At 38.5% G+C, this 18,160-nt stretch overlaps 1 protein-coding gene across 1 annotated transcript in view; it reads right to left on the reverse strand.

Moving 5' to 3' along the window:
* The window catches only part of LOC131990292 (multiple epidermal growth factor-like domains protein 11), a 210,004-nt gene that overhangs the window by 16,327 nt on the left and 175,517 nt on the right, over positions 1–18,160 (reverse strand). The window contains exons 15-18 of the mRNA XM_059355636.1: positions 12,167–12,313; positions 7,313–7,447; positions 543–671; positions 144–272 (exon numbers count right to left, since the gene is read on the reverse strand). Of these exons, the coding sequence (XP_059211619.1) occupies positions 144–272; positions 543–671; positions 7,313–7,447; positions 12,167–12,313 (540 nt within the window). The remainder of the gene's footprint in view (positions 1–143; positions 273–542; positions 672–7,312; positions 7,448–12,166; positions 12,314–18,160) is intronic.

Here is an 18,160-nt window from a genome sequence, read left to right on the forward strand (position 1 = left end):
CTAAAACTAAAACTAATGAAAAATGCAAAACTATTATAACCTTGCTAGGGAATTCACTGTTCCAATGAGGGTTCTCACAAAGATAGAAGTACAAGAATGTGTGTGTGTATGTGTGTGTGTGTGTGTGTGTGTGTAAGGCGTACGCTGAGTACAGTAGAGTCCCGTCCATCCCGGGCTGCAGTTACATTCCCCGTCTGTGGCGCTGCACTGGGCTCCGTTGTGACAGTTACATGTGTGGATGCAGTCTGGACCCCATGAGCCCTGAGAACACGCTACACACACACACACACACACACACACACACACACAAACAGAGAGAGAAGCTGAGCAGCCTGAGGAGTCAGTAACAGAGATCAGGACGCTCTGTGCCTTCATTAGCTTCACTACTGATTGTGATGGATAATTAATGTCAGAGCCACGGAGTAACTGCCTTCAGGTTTGTTTTCCCTCCTTTTTTCCTTCTGTTGTCTCTGTTCATGGTCAACCCGATGGGGTCGAGAAGTGCTGAGGTGAGAAGGAGAGGAGAGAGAGAGAGATCTTACGTTTGGAACAGTCGTCTCCGATCCAGCCGGGGTAACACTGACACGAGCCGTCGATGGGGTTACAGGTGCCGTTGTTGGTGCACACACACGAGTCTGCACAGCCTTTACCAAACTTCCCACTGGGACACACTGAGGACACACAAACACACACACATGGATGTTAAAGGGAAAAGTAAATTAACCCTATGAACCTCACCATCACCATCAGGACTGAAACTTCACCAAGAATCCACCATTTATTGCAGAAAGAATTTGTAAAAACAGGCGTTATCGTCGGAGTTTGAACCTTCCAACAGTCCTTAAATGGGTCATCGGTGTGACCAAACAAGCTTAAAATGTTGACATTTCTGACAACTAAATTCTGCTCCTCAGTGGCACTGTGAAGCCTAAACCCGTAATTAATTGAAATAAAAATTGCCGAAATAATTTATATTCAATTTTAATTTATTACAGATAGAAACTGTAAACACATTAATCATTGTCAGATTAAAAAAAAAAATTAAGACAGTCCTTGAAGTGTGATGAATGTTTCCATCAGAAAAAATAACCAAATCAGCGCTCAAAATAATATTAATAATCCATGTGTCTCATTTAAAATTTTGCAAAAAAACAAAATATTTGCACTAACCAGATCCTGTTAAAAACATTAAATTCTGCTCCTCAGAGACACTGAGAAGACATGATTGATTCTGCTGAGACCAACGGTCACGTGACAAATATTCACTGAAAATCTGTTTACACAGAGCAGAGGAGAGGACAGGAGAGGCTGCTTACACAGAGCAAAGAGGAGAGGACAGGAGAGGCTGTTGACACAGATGTGAGAGGAGAGGACAGGAGAGGCTGTTTACACAGAGCAGAGAGGAGAGGACAGGAGAGGCTGTTTACACAGATGTGAGAGGAGAGGACAGGAGAGGCTGTTTACACAGAGCAGAGAGGAGAGGACAGGAGAGGCGGTTGACACAGATGTGAGAGGAGAGGACAGGAGAGGCTGTTTACACAGAGCAGAGAGGAGAGGACAGGAGAGGCTGTTTACACAGAGCAGAAAGGAGAGGACAGGAGAGGCTGTTTACACAGAGCAGAAAGGAAAGGACAAGAGAGGCTAGAAACATGACAATACTTCAATATGTAGAGATTTTGCAATATTCATGACACCTGTGGACACTTGAAATAAAATGGAATTTATATGAACAATATTTTTAAGAGAAATTCTACATGCATTTTTTATTTTGTCATGATTTCTTTCTTTTGTCATTCTAACTGTGTTATTCTACTCAAAGACATGTTTGAGTTCTTCCCACTTCTGGCCATGATTGTGCTGATTCCACAGAGCTGCAGGACTTTATATATATTTTATACATTGCAGAAAGAAAAACAAAGGCACAGTGAGGAAAAAGTGACAGCTGCAGAACAAGCCAGAGGGTTCAGAGGGTTCATCAGTATTAATGTTATTATTATTACTTATCCTTAATTTGATTAGAATTTATTATTTTTCTCTTTGATTGCAAATTGCTGTGAATCAAAGCTCCTTATATCAAGGAGTCTGACATGAATCATTACTGCTGATTGTTTCTAATGTGATGAGCGTCTCTGCAGAAAGTTTCTCATCCAGAACAGAAAAATAAGTTTGTTTTCCAGTTAATCATTTTATGGAAATGCACATCCTGTTGCTTAGGGATGTAATACTTATACTTAAAAAAAATATATTCAGATCTGTAAATGTAGTTACACAGATGAAATATTGAGACACTGAAATGCTGACAAGCCTGATCACATATTAATGTGCTCTGGGGTTTTATGATTATTGCAAATTAAAACGAGCGGACATACTGCATCTTCTGTGTGTTTTATGTCAGCGTAGAGTTTGTTTTTTACTCAAGATTGTGAGTTTATGAATTTAAAAGTATCTTCACACACACAAAAGCTGCAGAGAGTTGCAGGAGGAAGCATCATGTGACATTTTAAACAGTTAGAAATATTCTGAGCTGGCATTTAACTCGACTCTCCCCTCATGAAAGCGAAACTTTTAAATTTTTAATGAGTGTTTGCATTGCAGAATTATGACACAATGCAAGATAAAGTGCACAATTATTAAACATTTCAGCCATATGGATGTGCTTTTCTTCCTGCTAATGTTAATATTTAGATAAGATAAAAAACATTATATGTACATGAGCTGTGAAGATATGAATTATTTTACACTTTCAGTTGCATTTTACTCCCATTCTCCACCTGTTACACAGAATCTATCGTCTTCATTAACACGTTCGGCCCGTCTGTGCTTATTAAAAGACATTAGCAAGCAGATTATTTTTGCCCAAATAATGAAACCCAGGAGAGGATTCTTTAGTATGGGAGCAATATGAACGCTGTAATGAAGTCGCCGCTCTTATGTAACAGTGACCAACGTATGACTAGTGTCTGCAAAGTTTGGATCAAAGGGAAACACGTGAACACATGAACGGAGCCGCGTTTAGAAGATAATTAGCAAGAGAGGGACCGGGCCGCTCCCCGATGAGCTGCTGTTAACTGAGCACACAATTAGCTTTTAGCAGCGCTCTGCGGTGATGTCATCACCGAGCGGTCTTTGGTCCACAGTGAAATATTTAATAAAGTCCTGCTGCAGGGACGGTTCTGCTCCCTGAAGACAGATCTCCTGTATTTATAGCCACCAACATGTCAAAATCAGTTTAATAGTTAGTTAAAAAAGTTTCATTCATCACATTATACATCTAAAATAATTACTTTCAGCCTTACCGTAAACTATTGTGGCTTATTTTTGGGACTTTTTTGGTACAATTTTTGTTTTTACAATAAATCTGTCTGTTGTATGTGATGACGACTCATAGAAGACATTTCTTTGTCTTGAGAAAGTTGAACCTTTTACAATTCAGAAAGCCAAAATGTTGACATCATATTACGCAGAAACATGGAAGATAAAAATAAATGTTTGGTTGATGTTAACAAACTTCATATTAATCCCTATATTGCACTATACCTTGATTGTTTGCTTTTACTCTTCCTGTAAGTCGCTTTGGATAAAAGCATCTGCTAAATGACTAAATGTAAATGTAAATATTGCATATTCATTTTTTGCTTTGATATGTTTCATTTTCTCTTGGTTGTCACATAAATGTAATGGATTCTTTCTCTGCCCATCTATTATTATTACTCTTACTATTATCGTTACTGCTGCTGATATTGTCATTCTATTATATGCACTGCTACTATCATTATTATTAATATTATGACATGCTTATTTCTATAATTATTATCATTATTCTTATTTCTAATATTATTACTACTAGTAGTATTAGTTTTATTATTATTGCAACTCTTGCTGATACTTCTGCTTTTAGTTTCATTCTATCATTGTGTATATTGTTAATAGTCACGTCTCTATAATTATCACTGCTACTGTTGATACTGTTTTCATTCCATTTTATTTAACGCTACTATTATTATTATTATTATTATTATTGTTGTCTTATTTCTATTATTACTGCTACTTTTACTGATATTACTGCTGTAATTTGATTATTTTATATCATCCACCAACACTACTATTAGTCACAGACATCATTATAATGTTGGTGCTATTATTGTTGTCATTTCCCTCTGTCTCTTTCTCCCCTCTCTTCCCCTCCCCCTCCATCTTCCCCTTTCTCTTCTCTCTCAAATTTGTATCTATTGTAGTTTTATTATGTTCATCTGTTCTTTAAAAAGGACATCCTGGGACCCTGATGTTCTCCCTGAGGTTTCTTCCACAGGTAGGTAAAAAACAAAGGAAATAATAAAAAAAATCATCTAAAAATTATTTAACAGCCATTTTTTAGACCTGATTCAAAAATCCTCTCACTTCTAGATTAAAAATGGTTGGATAGATCGGGAGCTGCAGATTTATTGGACTATACTTTTATCCAAAAAGAATATGAATTTCATTTTGTGTCATATCTGCAGGTAGAGCCACCGGAGGAGTCCACTATTTGAAAAAACAGCAGTTTAAGAACCCTGTGTCGGCCGTCTGAAGGTGATTTTTATTTATGTTGAGGAGATAATTGTTCTGTTGAGGTTCTACAGATAAAACATTGAGATTTAAACAGAGTAAGAGTTGTTACTTTAAAATCATTTGACTGATTTCTTCACCTTTTAGACCACCTTTTGCTTTCGCTCCCATTTTATCTCTTGCTGTTTCACAAAAACACTTAGACACACACAGCCCACACACTCCCTACACACTTAATTGTTTTTGCAAATTGTGCACAATGTGCATTATATTTTCGTTTTGGTTATAGTTTATAAAAATGAGTGTATCTCAAAAAGTAATTTATAAACACACTCAAAATAAATTTCCTGTGGTTTGAAACGATTTTATGCAACTTTTATCCATTTACACTTTTGAGGGATACAGCTATGATATTTCTGTATTTAGAAAAATATGCGGTAAAAAAAACAATTTTCATTTTTGTTGTGATTTTTTTAATCAATTTATTTCATCAGTATGGACACAAGTCCATATATATTATTAAAATATGGGATGTAAGAGCTGTATTGATGTATAGCACATGAAAATGCTCCAAAAAATGGCACGACAGCATGTAAAAATGTAAATATCTGATTTAGCGGACTTGTTCTATGCTAGGTCTGAAAGGGTTAAAGTGGTGAAATGTTTGTCTCAAACACACAACGAGCTGTTTTCTTGGGAGAGTTTACGGGTCAATAACGTCATTAGCTGGTACAGAAGGCGATCACACACTAAGGGAGCAGGACGGAGCGGGAGCGGCTCTTCAGGCGGGTAAAAGCCTCGGTGCCGGACATCTGATTTATCAAGGCTCTGCGGTTATCTATGAGCCTGCTCAGAGATGCAGCGGCCAGCAGAATGCCTAATGTAGGACGGGGCAGAACTAAGGCCGTCTTCATGTTTAATGATGATGAATATTTCACGGCACACTCCTCCACTGTCTCTATTTTAAATTCGACTTGGCAACGAACCTTGGGCCGGCTGCCTTCATAGGAGAATTAACACCTGTTTAACCTGCAGAGGAGCTAAAGCATACTGAAATAATGATGTACAGGAGGAGAGCCACAAAAAGATTATTCACATAGAAAACGGAGAGGATGGAGAAGTTGTGCAGAACGAGCTCAAGGTTTAGATTCCTCTTTCATTACCTACGTTTCTAAGAAGATGTAGACGTTGAAGGGCTTCTCTTTGTGTGCGAGCTCCGGCTCTGACCCACAGCTAATTAGACGTGTCAGGGTTTTATAAAAAAAAAAAAAAAAAAAGAATGTGTGAACGAAAATGTCAAGAGGCCGACTGCAGTGGTGAAAGTGAACAACAGCTGTGTTCTGTATAACCTGCTCGCTCCTGAAGGCTGTGAGATTATGAAACGGGATCAAAACGAGATGGGATGAGATAAAACCCTGCAACAACTTTCTGCCAGTGGATGATAACAGTCTTTATATGGAGCATGTGGTCCCACACACAGAGACTACAGCAGGCTGACTGCATGTCACACTGAGTGAGACGGCTCTAAAAATATGTTGGTCACAATCTGTGTCACACAAGGACTCAGACTGTCACATTCCTGCTTCACGCTGGCTGGTTTTAGTGACCTCAGCTCTGAGTCTGTGGACTCAAGATGCAGGACCTCAACTCTGGAAACACCACCAGAGATTTCACCAGATTTTATAAACCAGAAAGTGTACTGTAGAAGTAAATAATTCCAGTTTTGGTTTAATTAAGTGTTTGTCTTCTAAGTGTTTAAGAAGACTGATTTCACTGGATAACCTTGTTGTATTGTAACAGAAACTGAGGCCAGGATGTGAGAGAAGAACATCCTTAACCATTAACTTCACCTGAAATAAAGTGAATCTTTCCAGACAGTGAGTTTAGCCCGGCCCATATTCTCTGTTTAGCCTGTTGTATCAACCCTCTCCACTCTCTCCGGCTGCAGGACATTGTAAGGTTCACTGCAGTTTGGTTGAATTTGTGCTTCAAAAGCACTACTCTAAGGTTGTTAAAAAGTTTATAGAGGAAATAAATGATGTTAATGATGGAAGTGAAGTAGTTAGGAGGACGACTTGACTACTGGAAGTGACATAGTTCAGTAAAAACGTGATGCAGGAAGTTAAGAGATGTTTAAATCACATGCTGCACTTTGGTTTCACATGAACACCAACACTGATCTGCTGGGGAACAGTTAAGTATATATATATATATATATATATATATATATATATATATATATATATATAAAACAAGTTAAATAATGCAATGCGTCAAAAAACACACATTTTACTGGGGACCTTCTCTAATGACCATGTGTAGCTTCAAGTTTGATTTTAAGAAAACTTTCAGTCAAACTGGATAGTGAATGATTCACTCTGTTTAAAAGTCGTATTTAAAGTTTCTGCTCCTTATTGCAACATGCATAAAACAAAATAATATTTGTCCTTAACCATTTGAAAATCACAGGTTACGCAACACCACACAATCACCAACAATGCAGAAATCTCCAGAATGTCAAATGTAATTTAACCCAAATCACAGCCTGGGTTTTTCTCTGGTTTTCAGAAGCTCTTGGAGTATTGATTGACATTTTGGAGGGTTTTTGACCATTTTCGATCAGTCTTGATATTGAAAAAAGTGGCTAATTCAGCATCAAATGTATGTAACAAATGGTATCAACACACAAGTTGCTGCAGCACCTCTTGAGACACAGTTGAGCCGGACATGGACTTCAGAAAGCCGAGGAAGGAAAAGTGAGACTGACCTTGGTTACAGAGCGAGCCGAAGAACCCGGGGAGACACTCACAGTGTCCGCTGATGTGGTGACACGCCCCCTCGCTGTAGATGCACTGAGGACACGACTGGCTGCAGCGGTGGCCGTAGAAACCTGGAGAACACGCTGCAGAGAACACACACCACTGTCAGGAGGCTGTGTGTATGTGTGTGTGTGTGTGTGTGTGTGTGTGTGTGTGTGTGTGTTTGTGTGTGTGTGACAGAGTAAGAAGACAATTTCAGAGTCTAAAGGGAACTTCTGATTACTTCTCTCATTACTTCTCGGATCATTTTAATAATGGATTTCACGGTCCACTTAATCCCAATTTAAGCTACGTTTAAAAGCCCACATATATGAAAGCTTAATATTGGCTCTGTCCACCACTCTTTAATATATATATATATATATATATATACACACGTGTGTGTGTGTGTGTGTGTGTGTGTGTGTCTCGTCTCCGGGGTCGACCTGCTGGCAGTATTAGCTTTTCTTTGTTTTCCTTCCTGCACAGATCCTCCCTCATACGTCTTCCTCAGGCCTTTAATTTGCTTTAATTGATGTTCCTCTAAGTGGCGAGACAAGCCGGTGCAGGCCGGTCTGCCGCCTCTCTCACGCTACAGGACTTTCCTAATTAAGATAATTGCCTAAACTGTGAACCAAGAGCCCTTAAATTTATCACGGCGATGCAGGAGGAAGCAGAGGAAAAGGCTGGAGCGTTACAGACTCACATCAGCAGAAAAAGGCTCGCTGAGGGAGACATCAACAGGTCGGCTCAGGCTCTATTAGAAGCACGTTGTACACTTAGGTTCTCCCTATTAATCTGATTTTAAGCTCTTGTTACATCTGATGATGCACACGCTCCTTTTCAGACACAAAGAGCTTCTCCTGAACTGTGAAATCACAGGTATGTGATCATTTAACTGCCGTCCTCAGACGACTTTCTGTCTCTCAGAGGCTGCAGCAGACTCATACTCACAGAGTGAATTTATGATTTTATATCAGACAAAACTAGAAGATCTAAGGAATCCATTAGTACCAACCATCATGACGTCTTGTTGGGAAGAAGGTGAAAAAATGCTCCTAATTTAAACTGGAAAACACATTTTTAAAGTGGTTTCTTGACCTCAAGATTTCTAAATAACAAATGTGTTCTATGATACCTACGAGTCTCCTCTTTACAGATATTTAGGCCTTGATGAATTTTTCTCATGCTGTACAAATGTGTTATTTTGATTTCTGTAAAAACAAACAAAAACAACGGTAAAATGTAAATGTAAAAAATGTGAGTTTACAGATAATTTCATAATTTCAATACAGATAATATCAGTAAATATCTGCATGTAAAAAATATACATCTGTAGAATAACTAAAGTATTTTTTTTTTACTTTAATATGATGCTAAAGTGCAACTTTTGCTGCCAGACTTAGAATTTTTTTTAACCATTTTTACAATTTTCCACCCTCTTTTTAAATAATTTTTCTTTAATTGAAAGCTTTACCATAAATAAACCAGAAAGTTTCCTTAATTTTACATTCAGCAATATGATGTGTATTTTCAGTATTTCTTAAACATATAATACACTGTAATTTAACATTCAAGACTGTTAAGCAATTAAATAATCCAGTAAAAAAAAATCCATTATGTCCCATTTTATTTATGTACAGATTTCATTCTCGATTTTGTGATATTTTATTTCTATATATATATATATATATATATATATATATATATATATTTATATATTCAGTGTATTATATGTGAGTATTTGTACACACTGGGGTCCCTAAACAGTCTGTGAGCTGCATAAATCGGGTCTGAGTGTGATTGAAAGTGTGTAATGAGTGAAACTTGAGCTCAGTGTATAAAATGAGCTGCTGTGACCTCTAGGATAATCACAGCCTCAGGAACAACAGAGTCTAGCTCTGTTGTTCCTGTTGAACTCATAAAGTGTTTTTCTCAGCTGCAGAGAACAGACACCCTTTTTTATTTTATCCTTTAATGAATTAATGTTAATTAGCGACAGCTATTCTAATCTGCAGCTGCTGATGTCTGTCATTTAACTAAAGAGAAACAAAGAGAGAAGTTGCTACCTGAATGTTTTTCCATTAGTCTTTTCAAAAGGTTTGATAAGAGATTCATTAGAGTTGGAGCTTAATGAATTCAGGTATTGATGCAAAATAATTAGCAAGTTGGCTAGCCGCTACAATTTTGAGATCCTTTATCAGAGTCTGTTTTCCACTTCAGGAGGAGGCGCTCGACTCTTTCTTCTCAATGTTTCACAGGGAAACTGCACTTTTTACTCCTCTATGATAATTTGCTGGCTGTACTTTTGGGGTTATTTTACAGATTTTTTCAACATCAGCACTCAAAGTAGATGTTCTTTTGTGATGTGATGTGATAAACATCCTGTCAGCAGGTTCACGGTTTCCCTCTGATCTACATGTGTCAACAAACGCTGCAGTGCTTCAGTAAAGGAAGGGAAAAAACTGGACGCAGGTAAACATGCATGTAAACTAGTCAGGGTTCAAACCTTTGAGAAAAAGCAGCTTTGTAAATGTTTTATAAAGATAATCTTTTTAATTAATTAATAAATTAATTTCTAATTGTATATATATATATATATATATATATATATATATTCTAAACAGCTTCTAAACAGTCAAATCTGCAAATTTTATCTAATCAAGTTCAAGCCTTTGGTCACAGACTTTCTTTAGACCGAACTCCCTTGTTTTTTTTTTGCATGCATGCATGCATCCTTGAGTGTGGACCTTAAAAAAAAATCTAATTTAACAAACTCCCCAAACTCCAGAGAGAGTCTGTAACTCAATACAAATATATAGGAAATGTAATTTCAGGATCCTCTCTAATTTCAGCCTCACAACCTCACAAATGTCCACAGGAGCTCTGAGATTTATCACACATTTTTAACCCCTTCCTCACCATTATTCTTTGTGTGATTGGGTCAAATAATCTGCCTTGTTGACCTGCACACTTTATCATTGCTGTGTTCTCATTAATAAGATATTCTACATTTTTTTTACAAATTTTTGTTTTTGTGACATGTCAAGCCGATGCAGAAGTGTCTTAAAGCTGCATTCTTTCTAACAGCCAGTAGGGGGCGACTCCACTGACTCCAGAAAGGAGTCAGTTTTTTTGTAAGTCAATCAGAGAATGATTCGTCTTCTGACTCGGTTTCTGACCTCAGTAAACTTTCTCGTAATAAGTTTATGGTCTGAGTCGTTAGTTTCAAGTCTTCTCCAATACAGCATGATGTTTAATTAGTAAATTGTCCCATTAGGAGTCAAGTAGACCAGATAGCAGGGGAGGATTTAAGGTTTAGTATCATTCTGAATCCCAAGATGTTCTGTGCATGTACTGGTTGCAAAACAATAAAAAGTTGAGGGTCAAAATGTCGAACTCAAGGCTTCAAAGCTTCCATCATACAATAAATTTGTAGAGTGGTCCGAACAGAATCACCTGAAGCTGAACGTCACCAAGACCAGAGAGATGGTGGTTGACTTCAGGAGGAAGAAGATGCTTCCACAGCCACTACAGATCAGGGGGGAGGTGGTGGAGGAGGTGGAGGACTACAAATACCTCGGAGTGGTGATCGGCAACAGACTGGACTGGAAATCTAACACAGAGGCTGTGTACAAGAAGGGGCTGAGCAGACTCTATTTCCTGAGGAAGCTGAGATCCTTCAATGTGTGCAGCAAGATGTTGGAGATCTTTTACCAGTCTGTTGTTGCCAGCGCCATTTTCTTTGCTGCTGTGTGTTTAGGCAGCAGCATCAGAGCCAGCGACACCAACAGACTTGATAAGATTATCAAGAAGGCTGGCTCTGTACTTGGTCTCAGGCTGGAGACTTTTGGGACTGTGATGGAGAGGAGAAAACTAAACAAACTGCTGGCCATCATGGACAATGACCAGCACCCTCTCCATCACACAGTAGAAAGACAGCGGAGCACCTTCTCTCACAGGCTGCTCCAGCTCCGCTGTCAAAGGGACAGATATAAAAAATCTTTCCTTCCACATGCCATCACACTGTACAATAACAAATAATAACCTGGTTCATTACATACTGTCTATGCACTTTATGTGTTTTTATGCACACTGTTCATTGCACCTTATTTGTTTCATAGCACCAACATTTTTATACTGTATATTCATATTTATTCTGCACTGGAATTCTATTCTACTCCTTAATACTTACTCCTTCTTTAGACACTTTATATTTTATTGTATTTTTATATTTTATTGCTTGAAGTATGCCTAGGTTGTTCTTTTTACTTAATTGTGTTGTTATTGTCTCTGTGTGTAATGCTGCTGCTACACTGTAATTTCCCAGCCTGGGATAAATAAAGTATATCTATCTATCTATCTATCTATCTATCTATCTATCTATCTATCTATCTATCTATCTATCTGTCTATCTGTCTATCTATCTATCTATCTATCTATCTATCTATCTATCTATCTATCTATCTATCTAAATTACTGTCGGTCTCGACCTGGACGCTCTTAAAAAAGAGAATTTTATGCCCAACGAGTCTCATCTGGTGAAATGAAGGTTAAATACATTTGAAAAAAACTCCTCTGTTAATCTTTGTTTCAGCTCAGTGACACATTACTCTGCAGCAAATTGCATTTAGAGAGGATCTAAGAAGGTTTCAAATGATTCCTCAACCTGTAAAGAAGCATGTAAACGCACAAGTTACCTGAAAGCAGCAAAAGTAGCAAATTTTATGCTTTTTTTTAAGAGCTTTTATGGAGAATTAACCTTCCTCCACTGCACTGCAGCTCAGCCCAGTGTGTGTGTGTATGTGTGTGTGTGTCTTTACTTCGTCTGCAGTTGGTGCCGCGGTATCCGGGAGTGCACACGCAGGTGCCGTCCTCCGGGGAGCAGGAGCCTCCGTTCTCACAGGTGCAGCTGTACGAGCAGTTTGGTCCCCAACGTCCCTCCTCACACACACTGTCACAGTGGACACCTGCACAAAACACACACACACACACACACACACAGAGTTATCTTTTACCGTATAGTAATGCAGAGTCTTTGTTCTCAGCTGCGCAGCTTCTAAGTGAAGTCAAACTGACTTCACAAAGTTTCAGATGTGTCACTTGAGAAGAGAAAATGATGCAAAAAGCCGGCTGAGGGAACATTAGCAGAAGCTCCGCAGACACGGAGTCAGCGGGGGAGCAGAGAGATGCTCAGAGGGGACGGATGAGACAGATCACAGAGACAAAGAGACAATCCTCCACACTGTCCTCATTTCCCTGTTAAAGCACACAGCTGGTGATAGTCTATAGTTTTAATATTGTCAATAAATCCCATAAAAGACCCTGAAACCATCAGTGAATGTATCTGCTAACAGGCACTGAGAGAATCAGAGGCTCGCTCCTCTGAGACACAGAGTTTTATTGTTATTTTCTGTTTATTATCTGCTCAGAAATTCATGTCTGAGGCGTCAGACAAATACCGCTTCAAAAAAATGTTTCATAAAAACTACAGTGACCAGCTGCTTCAGGAAACTACTGAGAGACAGAAAGATTTGTGTTTTTATAAATGTTTGTCTTCAGTAGGAGCCAATGAGAGAAGGACTCACACACTGTTGTTTCTTTACATGAGACTGTAAGAAAAATATAAAATAATGTCCTCCTTATCTTTTTAACACACAGATCTAACAGGCTCTAAGAAAGAACTGATGACTCCAGCAGGAGACAATTAAATTATCAGTTTCCCGATCAATTATGTTCTGATTAGCTGAGTAATTGTTTAATTAAATGTCAGAGAATTAGAACAAATGTCCATAAAATGGTACATTTGTTGGGCATACTTTTAAGCTAAACTGAAATGGTGAACATGGTAAATATTGCCTGTCAATATTTATACAAATTACAGTAAAACACTGTCAAATTGCATCAGAAATATGGCATAAAATTAAAAACTGTATATCACCATAGTAGACACTTTTAATTACCGTAAATCAAGGAATACTACAAAAATAAAAAAATATGACTTTTTCATGTAAAATTAATGGAAAATTAGCATAATGTCACAAGGACACAATTACCCTAAACATAAAGGGACTATTCAGTCTAAATTGCAGTTTTTGTTGATATTTACATTAAAATATACAGTTGAAAATCCACTCACTGTATTTTTTTTCGTTTACTATAACAACCTTGTTCCCTAGCCCCTTACCCTAAACCCTCACACATGGTTACCTTAACATAAACCTAATTGTAACCTTTAACCCTTAAACAAAGTCTGAAATCTCAAAACAGCCTTTAAAGAAGTGATGACCGGCCGAAATGTCCTCACTCCTTGGTCAAGAACACACACAAGAACACACACAAGAACACACACACACACACACACACACACACACACACACACACACACACAGGTCAGGCTGCAGTCACTCAGAGAAGTCCCATCTTCACACTAAAGTAGGGAGAGACTACCTGGTTTTGGGTTTTCAGCTTCAGCCAGTGGGATTTATAACGAGCCAGGCTTATCCTAACAGAACTAATTAAGCAGTAGTGATAAATGTTAAGTTAAGATCCTTTTCAGTGATGATAACATTTTCAAAAATGGAGACACTCTTTCTAAACCAGCTTTGCAAACACTTCTTTGTTTCTTGGTTTTTCCAACAGACGTGACTTTCATGAGCTAAAATCTACTACACACTCTTTGCACTCCGGTTGGAGAAAACATGTCAATCAATCACTGACATTCAAAAATATGCAGAAAGCAGCTGTTACAGTATCAGTTTTATCTACACATTGTGAACCTGTTGTATCCATTAAACTGTTTGCATAAATGTCAATTAAATGAACTTTTCTGTGAACAAACAGTTTTGGTTAAAAAACGAAATTCCCTCAAATTCTGCCCGAGACTTTTTGCCCTTTAATCATTTGCAGAAGTGTCTCCTTCTTTCATCAGTCTTGCATGTGCATGTATGTGTGTGCGTGCATGTGTGTGCGTGCGTGCGTGTCCTGAGAGGCAGCAGTCTGTCTACACAAAAGCTGGCTTGCAGAATGGATCAGAGACCTCGGTGCTCACAGGGGACAGTCTGGAGACTGCAGCGCTCAGGGGACCCCCACCCCCCCCACACACACACACACACGCTCATACAGGAAAAAGCTTACCACCCTATCCAAGCATATGAACAGACAGACGGACAGACGGAGTAAGAATAGTCGGTGTCTGCAGCTCAGCGTATCTGCAGCTCATTAGAAACTTCCTTTGACACAGAATATGAGAGAATATGAGAGTGGGGCGCAGGCAGCCATTATAACTCAATTAATAAACTACCTCTGAGCCACAAAGTGGGTGAAAATCAGAAGCTCTGTTCGTTAGGCTGTGAAGTTAAAACAAAGAGAGGTGGAGGACGAGGAGGTGGGACCGGAGATGAAGCAGCAGAGGCCCACTGTAAATTCTTGCAGTGCCACATTAAAGTTCGGGCTCAGCGTGAGGAAAGCTAACACCTCGTTTTCATCTCCCGAGAGGCCGCAGCACCGAGCGGAAATTATAAAATCTGACTTGACACCAATAATATTAATGCTTCTGATCCAATTCAGGTCATGTAACTCTTACAGCACTCGGTGTCTGTCAGAGATGATCCAGTTTTAAAGGCAAACACACAAAGTAACTATAACTATATTTATACACTACTGTTACTGTCTTCACAAACGTGCTGCTCACAGCTCCACACTGTACTGTGGCACAATTCTAAATATATAATCCTCACTGTCCTTGTTTTTTTCTGCAATATATAAAATATAAATCTATAAGTCCTGCAGCTCTATGGAATCAGCACAATCATGGCTAGAAGTGGGAACAACTCAAACATGTCTTTGTGCAGAATAACACCATTTTGGTCATACATAATATTTAAAAAAATAAATAAATAAAATTGATTGTATATACAAACACTTTTCCAAGTGCCCACAAGTGTCACGAATGTTGTAAAAACCCAAAAACAGTTTTCTCCACAAATTGTACATTTAAAAGTATTGTCATGTGTCCAGCCTCTCCTGTCCTCTCCTCTCTGCTCTGTGTAAACAGATTTTCAGTGAATATTTGTCAGAATTTAGGGGCAGAATTTAATGTTTTTAACAGGATCTGGCTAGTGAAAACGCTTTATTTTAAACGACACATGGAGAATAAAGAGATTCTGACAGAAAAATCTACATTTTAACACAAGTTTTGGTCACTTTTTATATTGGAAACTTTCAGAAACCATGACCTGTTCAAGGGCTGTTGGAAAGTTCAGACTTAGAGGATAATGCTTGTTTTTAGAGTTTCTCTCTACAACAAACGGTGTGACTTTGGTGTTATAAAGAGTGATGTTATTTCTTTTAATTACAGCTGATTATTTATCAATTAAATGTAACTTCATTCACAGCTCCTGCTGTAATATATTTGGAATATATAAAACAAGTGGGTCCATACTTTTACTTTTGATACTTTAAGTACATTTTGATGCTTTTTTACTTCAGTAAGTTTTGAATGCAGGACTTTAACTTGTAGCGGAGTCATTAGTGGTGGTATTAGTACTTTTACTGCAGTAAAGGATCTGAATACTTCCACCACTGGACGGCTGGAATACTCTGCTACCCCCCGCGACCCGGCCGTGGATAAGTGGGAGACAATAGGTGAATGGAATTTGATTCACAAGCACATATACTCCACAAAAGTTTTTTTTTCCTCTGGAGCAGTTTTCTTGCATTTCCATAATGATTTGCTCTGCTCTGCCCTGACAGGTTTTCACCCTTTTTCTATGTGATGGAAGCAGTTTTTGGGTTTAAAACCTAAGGCAGTGTTCAGACACAGAACAAGTTTAACCTGGTTTAACTGGAAATGGACTGCGTGTGTGGTGTGAAAATCCATTTTCCAGGTACTGTAAATTGCAAATTCTTTGGTAACGTGATCAGCATTTTTCTATTTGACCTGCCGACTGTCACAACAGACGGTTCACAAATGCTGTGATAGTTCAAAAGAATTAAGATCTCCATTTGTTAAGCAACTTTGCAGTGTTTTGGTGTCTAATTACCCTTCAAACTCACATATCTGTCTGTTAAACTGGACCTCATGTCTCTCTCAGTGTTTCTGTCTGACCTGCACCCGGAGGGACACGTCTTAAGACCCTGTTTCCATTTAGCAGCAACATGTGGTCTGAGAGATCCGAACACAAGTGGACAGCTCCAAATACAGTAGAAAACACTGTCAGGACGCATTGAGATTGGATGTCAAAAACCACATTGGGAGGTGGTTCAGGCTGCATGTGTCCACATTCAGATAGTCGTGAGAACGGGTCTGTGACTCTAGTCCACATAAGGGACCGCCTACTAAACTGCCGCCATTCATTCATTTTTTAATGATGAATGAATTACTTGGTTTAATTTTATCCAAAACTTAGACACAAAACACACTTAAATATGAAGATCACTGTGAAAACTAGCCTCTTCGGGGGCTAAAACATAAAACATTGAACTCCTTTGCGTTATCTTTACAGTAAAATCTCAGCTGAGTTAGTGTTACGATAGACAGGAGATCAAGTGTCTTTTAGTCCTTTCAAAATAAAATTGTCCGTTATCAAAACAGGCTAATAAATAACTTGCTTATTGACCGCTTCATACAAACGACAGTAATAGACCACTGTGTCCAGCTCTGCTCAGAGCAATTATTACAATGTTTTCATTTCATATTTTTCGCTCATTTTCTTTTTTTTTTCCACTTGTAATGTTTTCATACTATCACATTTATTTTACTGGTATATGTGAATCAGGAGCACACGAGAGAAAGAGAGGAGACACCGGGCATGAACGGGCAAAAACTGAAACGGGCCAGTTAGAAATGAAAAGAGGAAAATAACAGAAGACAGGATGTGTCCAGGACACTCAGGACGTGAGTGAGGGAGGATGGGATGGTGGCTCAGGGAGAGAGGAGGAACTGTCAGCTGCACATCTGTATGCAGCTGGGCTCCATGCAGACATTTATCAAACTTTATTATGTATCTAAGAAAGATTTGGATCGCAACCAGCCGATATACGGATAAAAAAACAGCAACATTTACATTTACTCCATCTGCTCAAACTTTTCCGTCCTACTTAGAGTAAGATTCTATTATCACAAAAATATATATTTTATGTTTTATTGTTTATTGCAAAATCTGTGTCTCCAATAATATCTCTGCTGGTCATATCAAGGCAGGAGTTTGTGTTTTGAAAGTTGTGTTAACAGGTCAGGTCATGGACATGATGTGCTGAGCAGAAAGATAACTGTCTTCTCTGCTTGGTGACATGACGTGTCTACATGTGCAATAAACTGACAAATCAACGGATCAAGAGGAGGCACCTTCTGGAGAGATCTACCTACATTTTTTATTAAACCTCTGTTAGGATATAAAAAAGGGTTCAGGGAAAGTAGACTGGTTCAGCCTTCATGTCAGGGAAGTGATGTTTGAACCCAGAGACTCTGTAACTGCACATTTCTTGATATATTGTAATAAAATGAAGTTAAACTGAGAACTCAGACGTCTCCTGCTCATCATTCCCCATCAAACGATTAGTGAAGAGAAATAGGTACAGAGGATTTACTGTTGGAGTCAGATAATTTAATTTAAAAGGTTTCCTCAATGTATTTCTCAACAAGACGCAGCTACTGCAGGTGAGAACAGCAGACTGAGAGCTGTCCATTTGTGTTCGGATCACTCAGACCACATGTTACTGCTAAATGGAAACAGGGTCCAACAGTTTATAATTTCTCTGTGGTGAAACAGATAAAATAGCTGTTAGAGGCTCCGGCTCAGTGAAGTCTAAATAAT

The sequence above is a fragment of the Centropristis striata genome, chromosome 2 (assembly GCF_030273125.1).
Source record: "Centropristis striata isolate RG_2023a ecotype Rhode Island chromosome 2, C.striata_1.0, whole genome shotgun sequence".
Lineage (NCBI taxonomy): Eukaryota > Metazoa > Chordata > Actinopteri > Perciformes > Serranidae > Centropristis > Centropristis striata.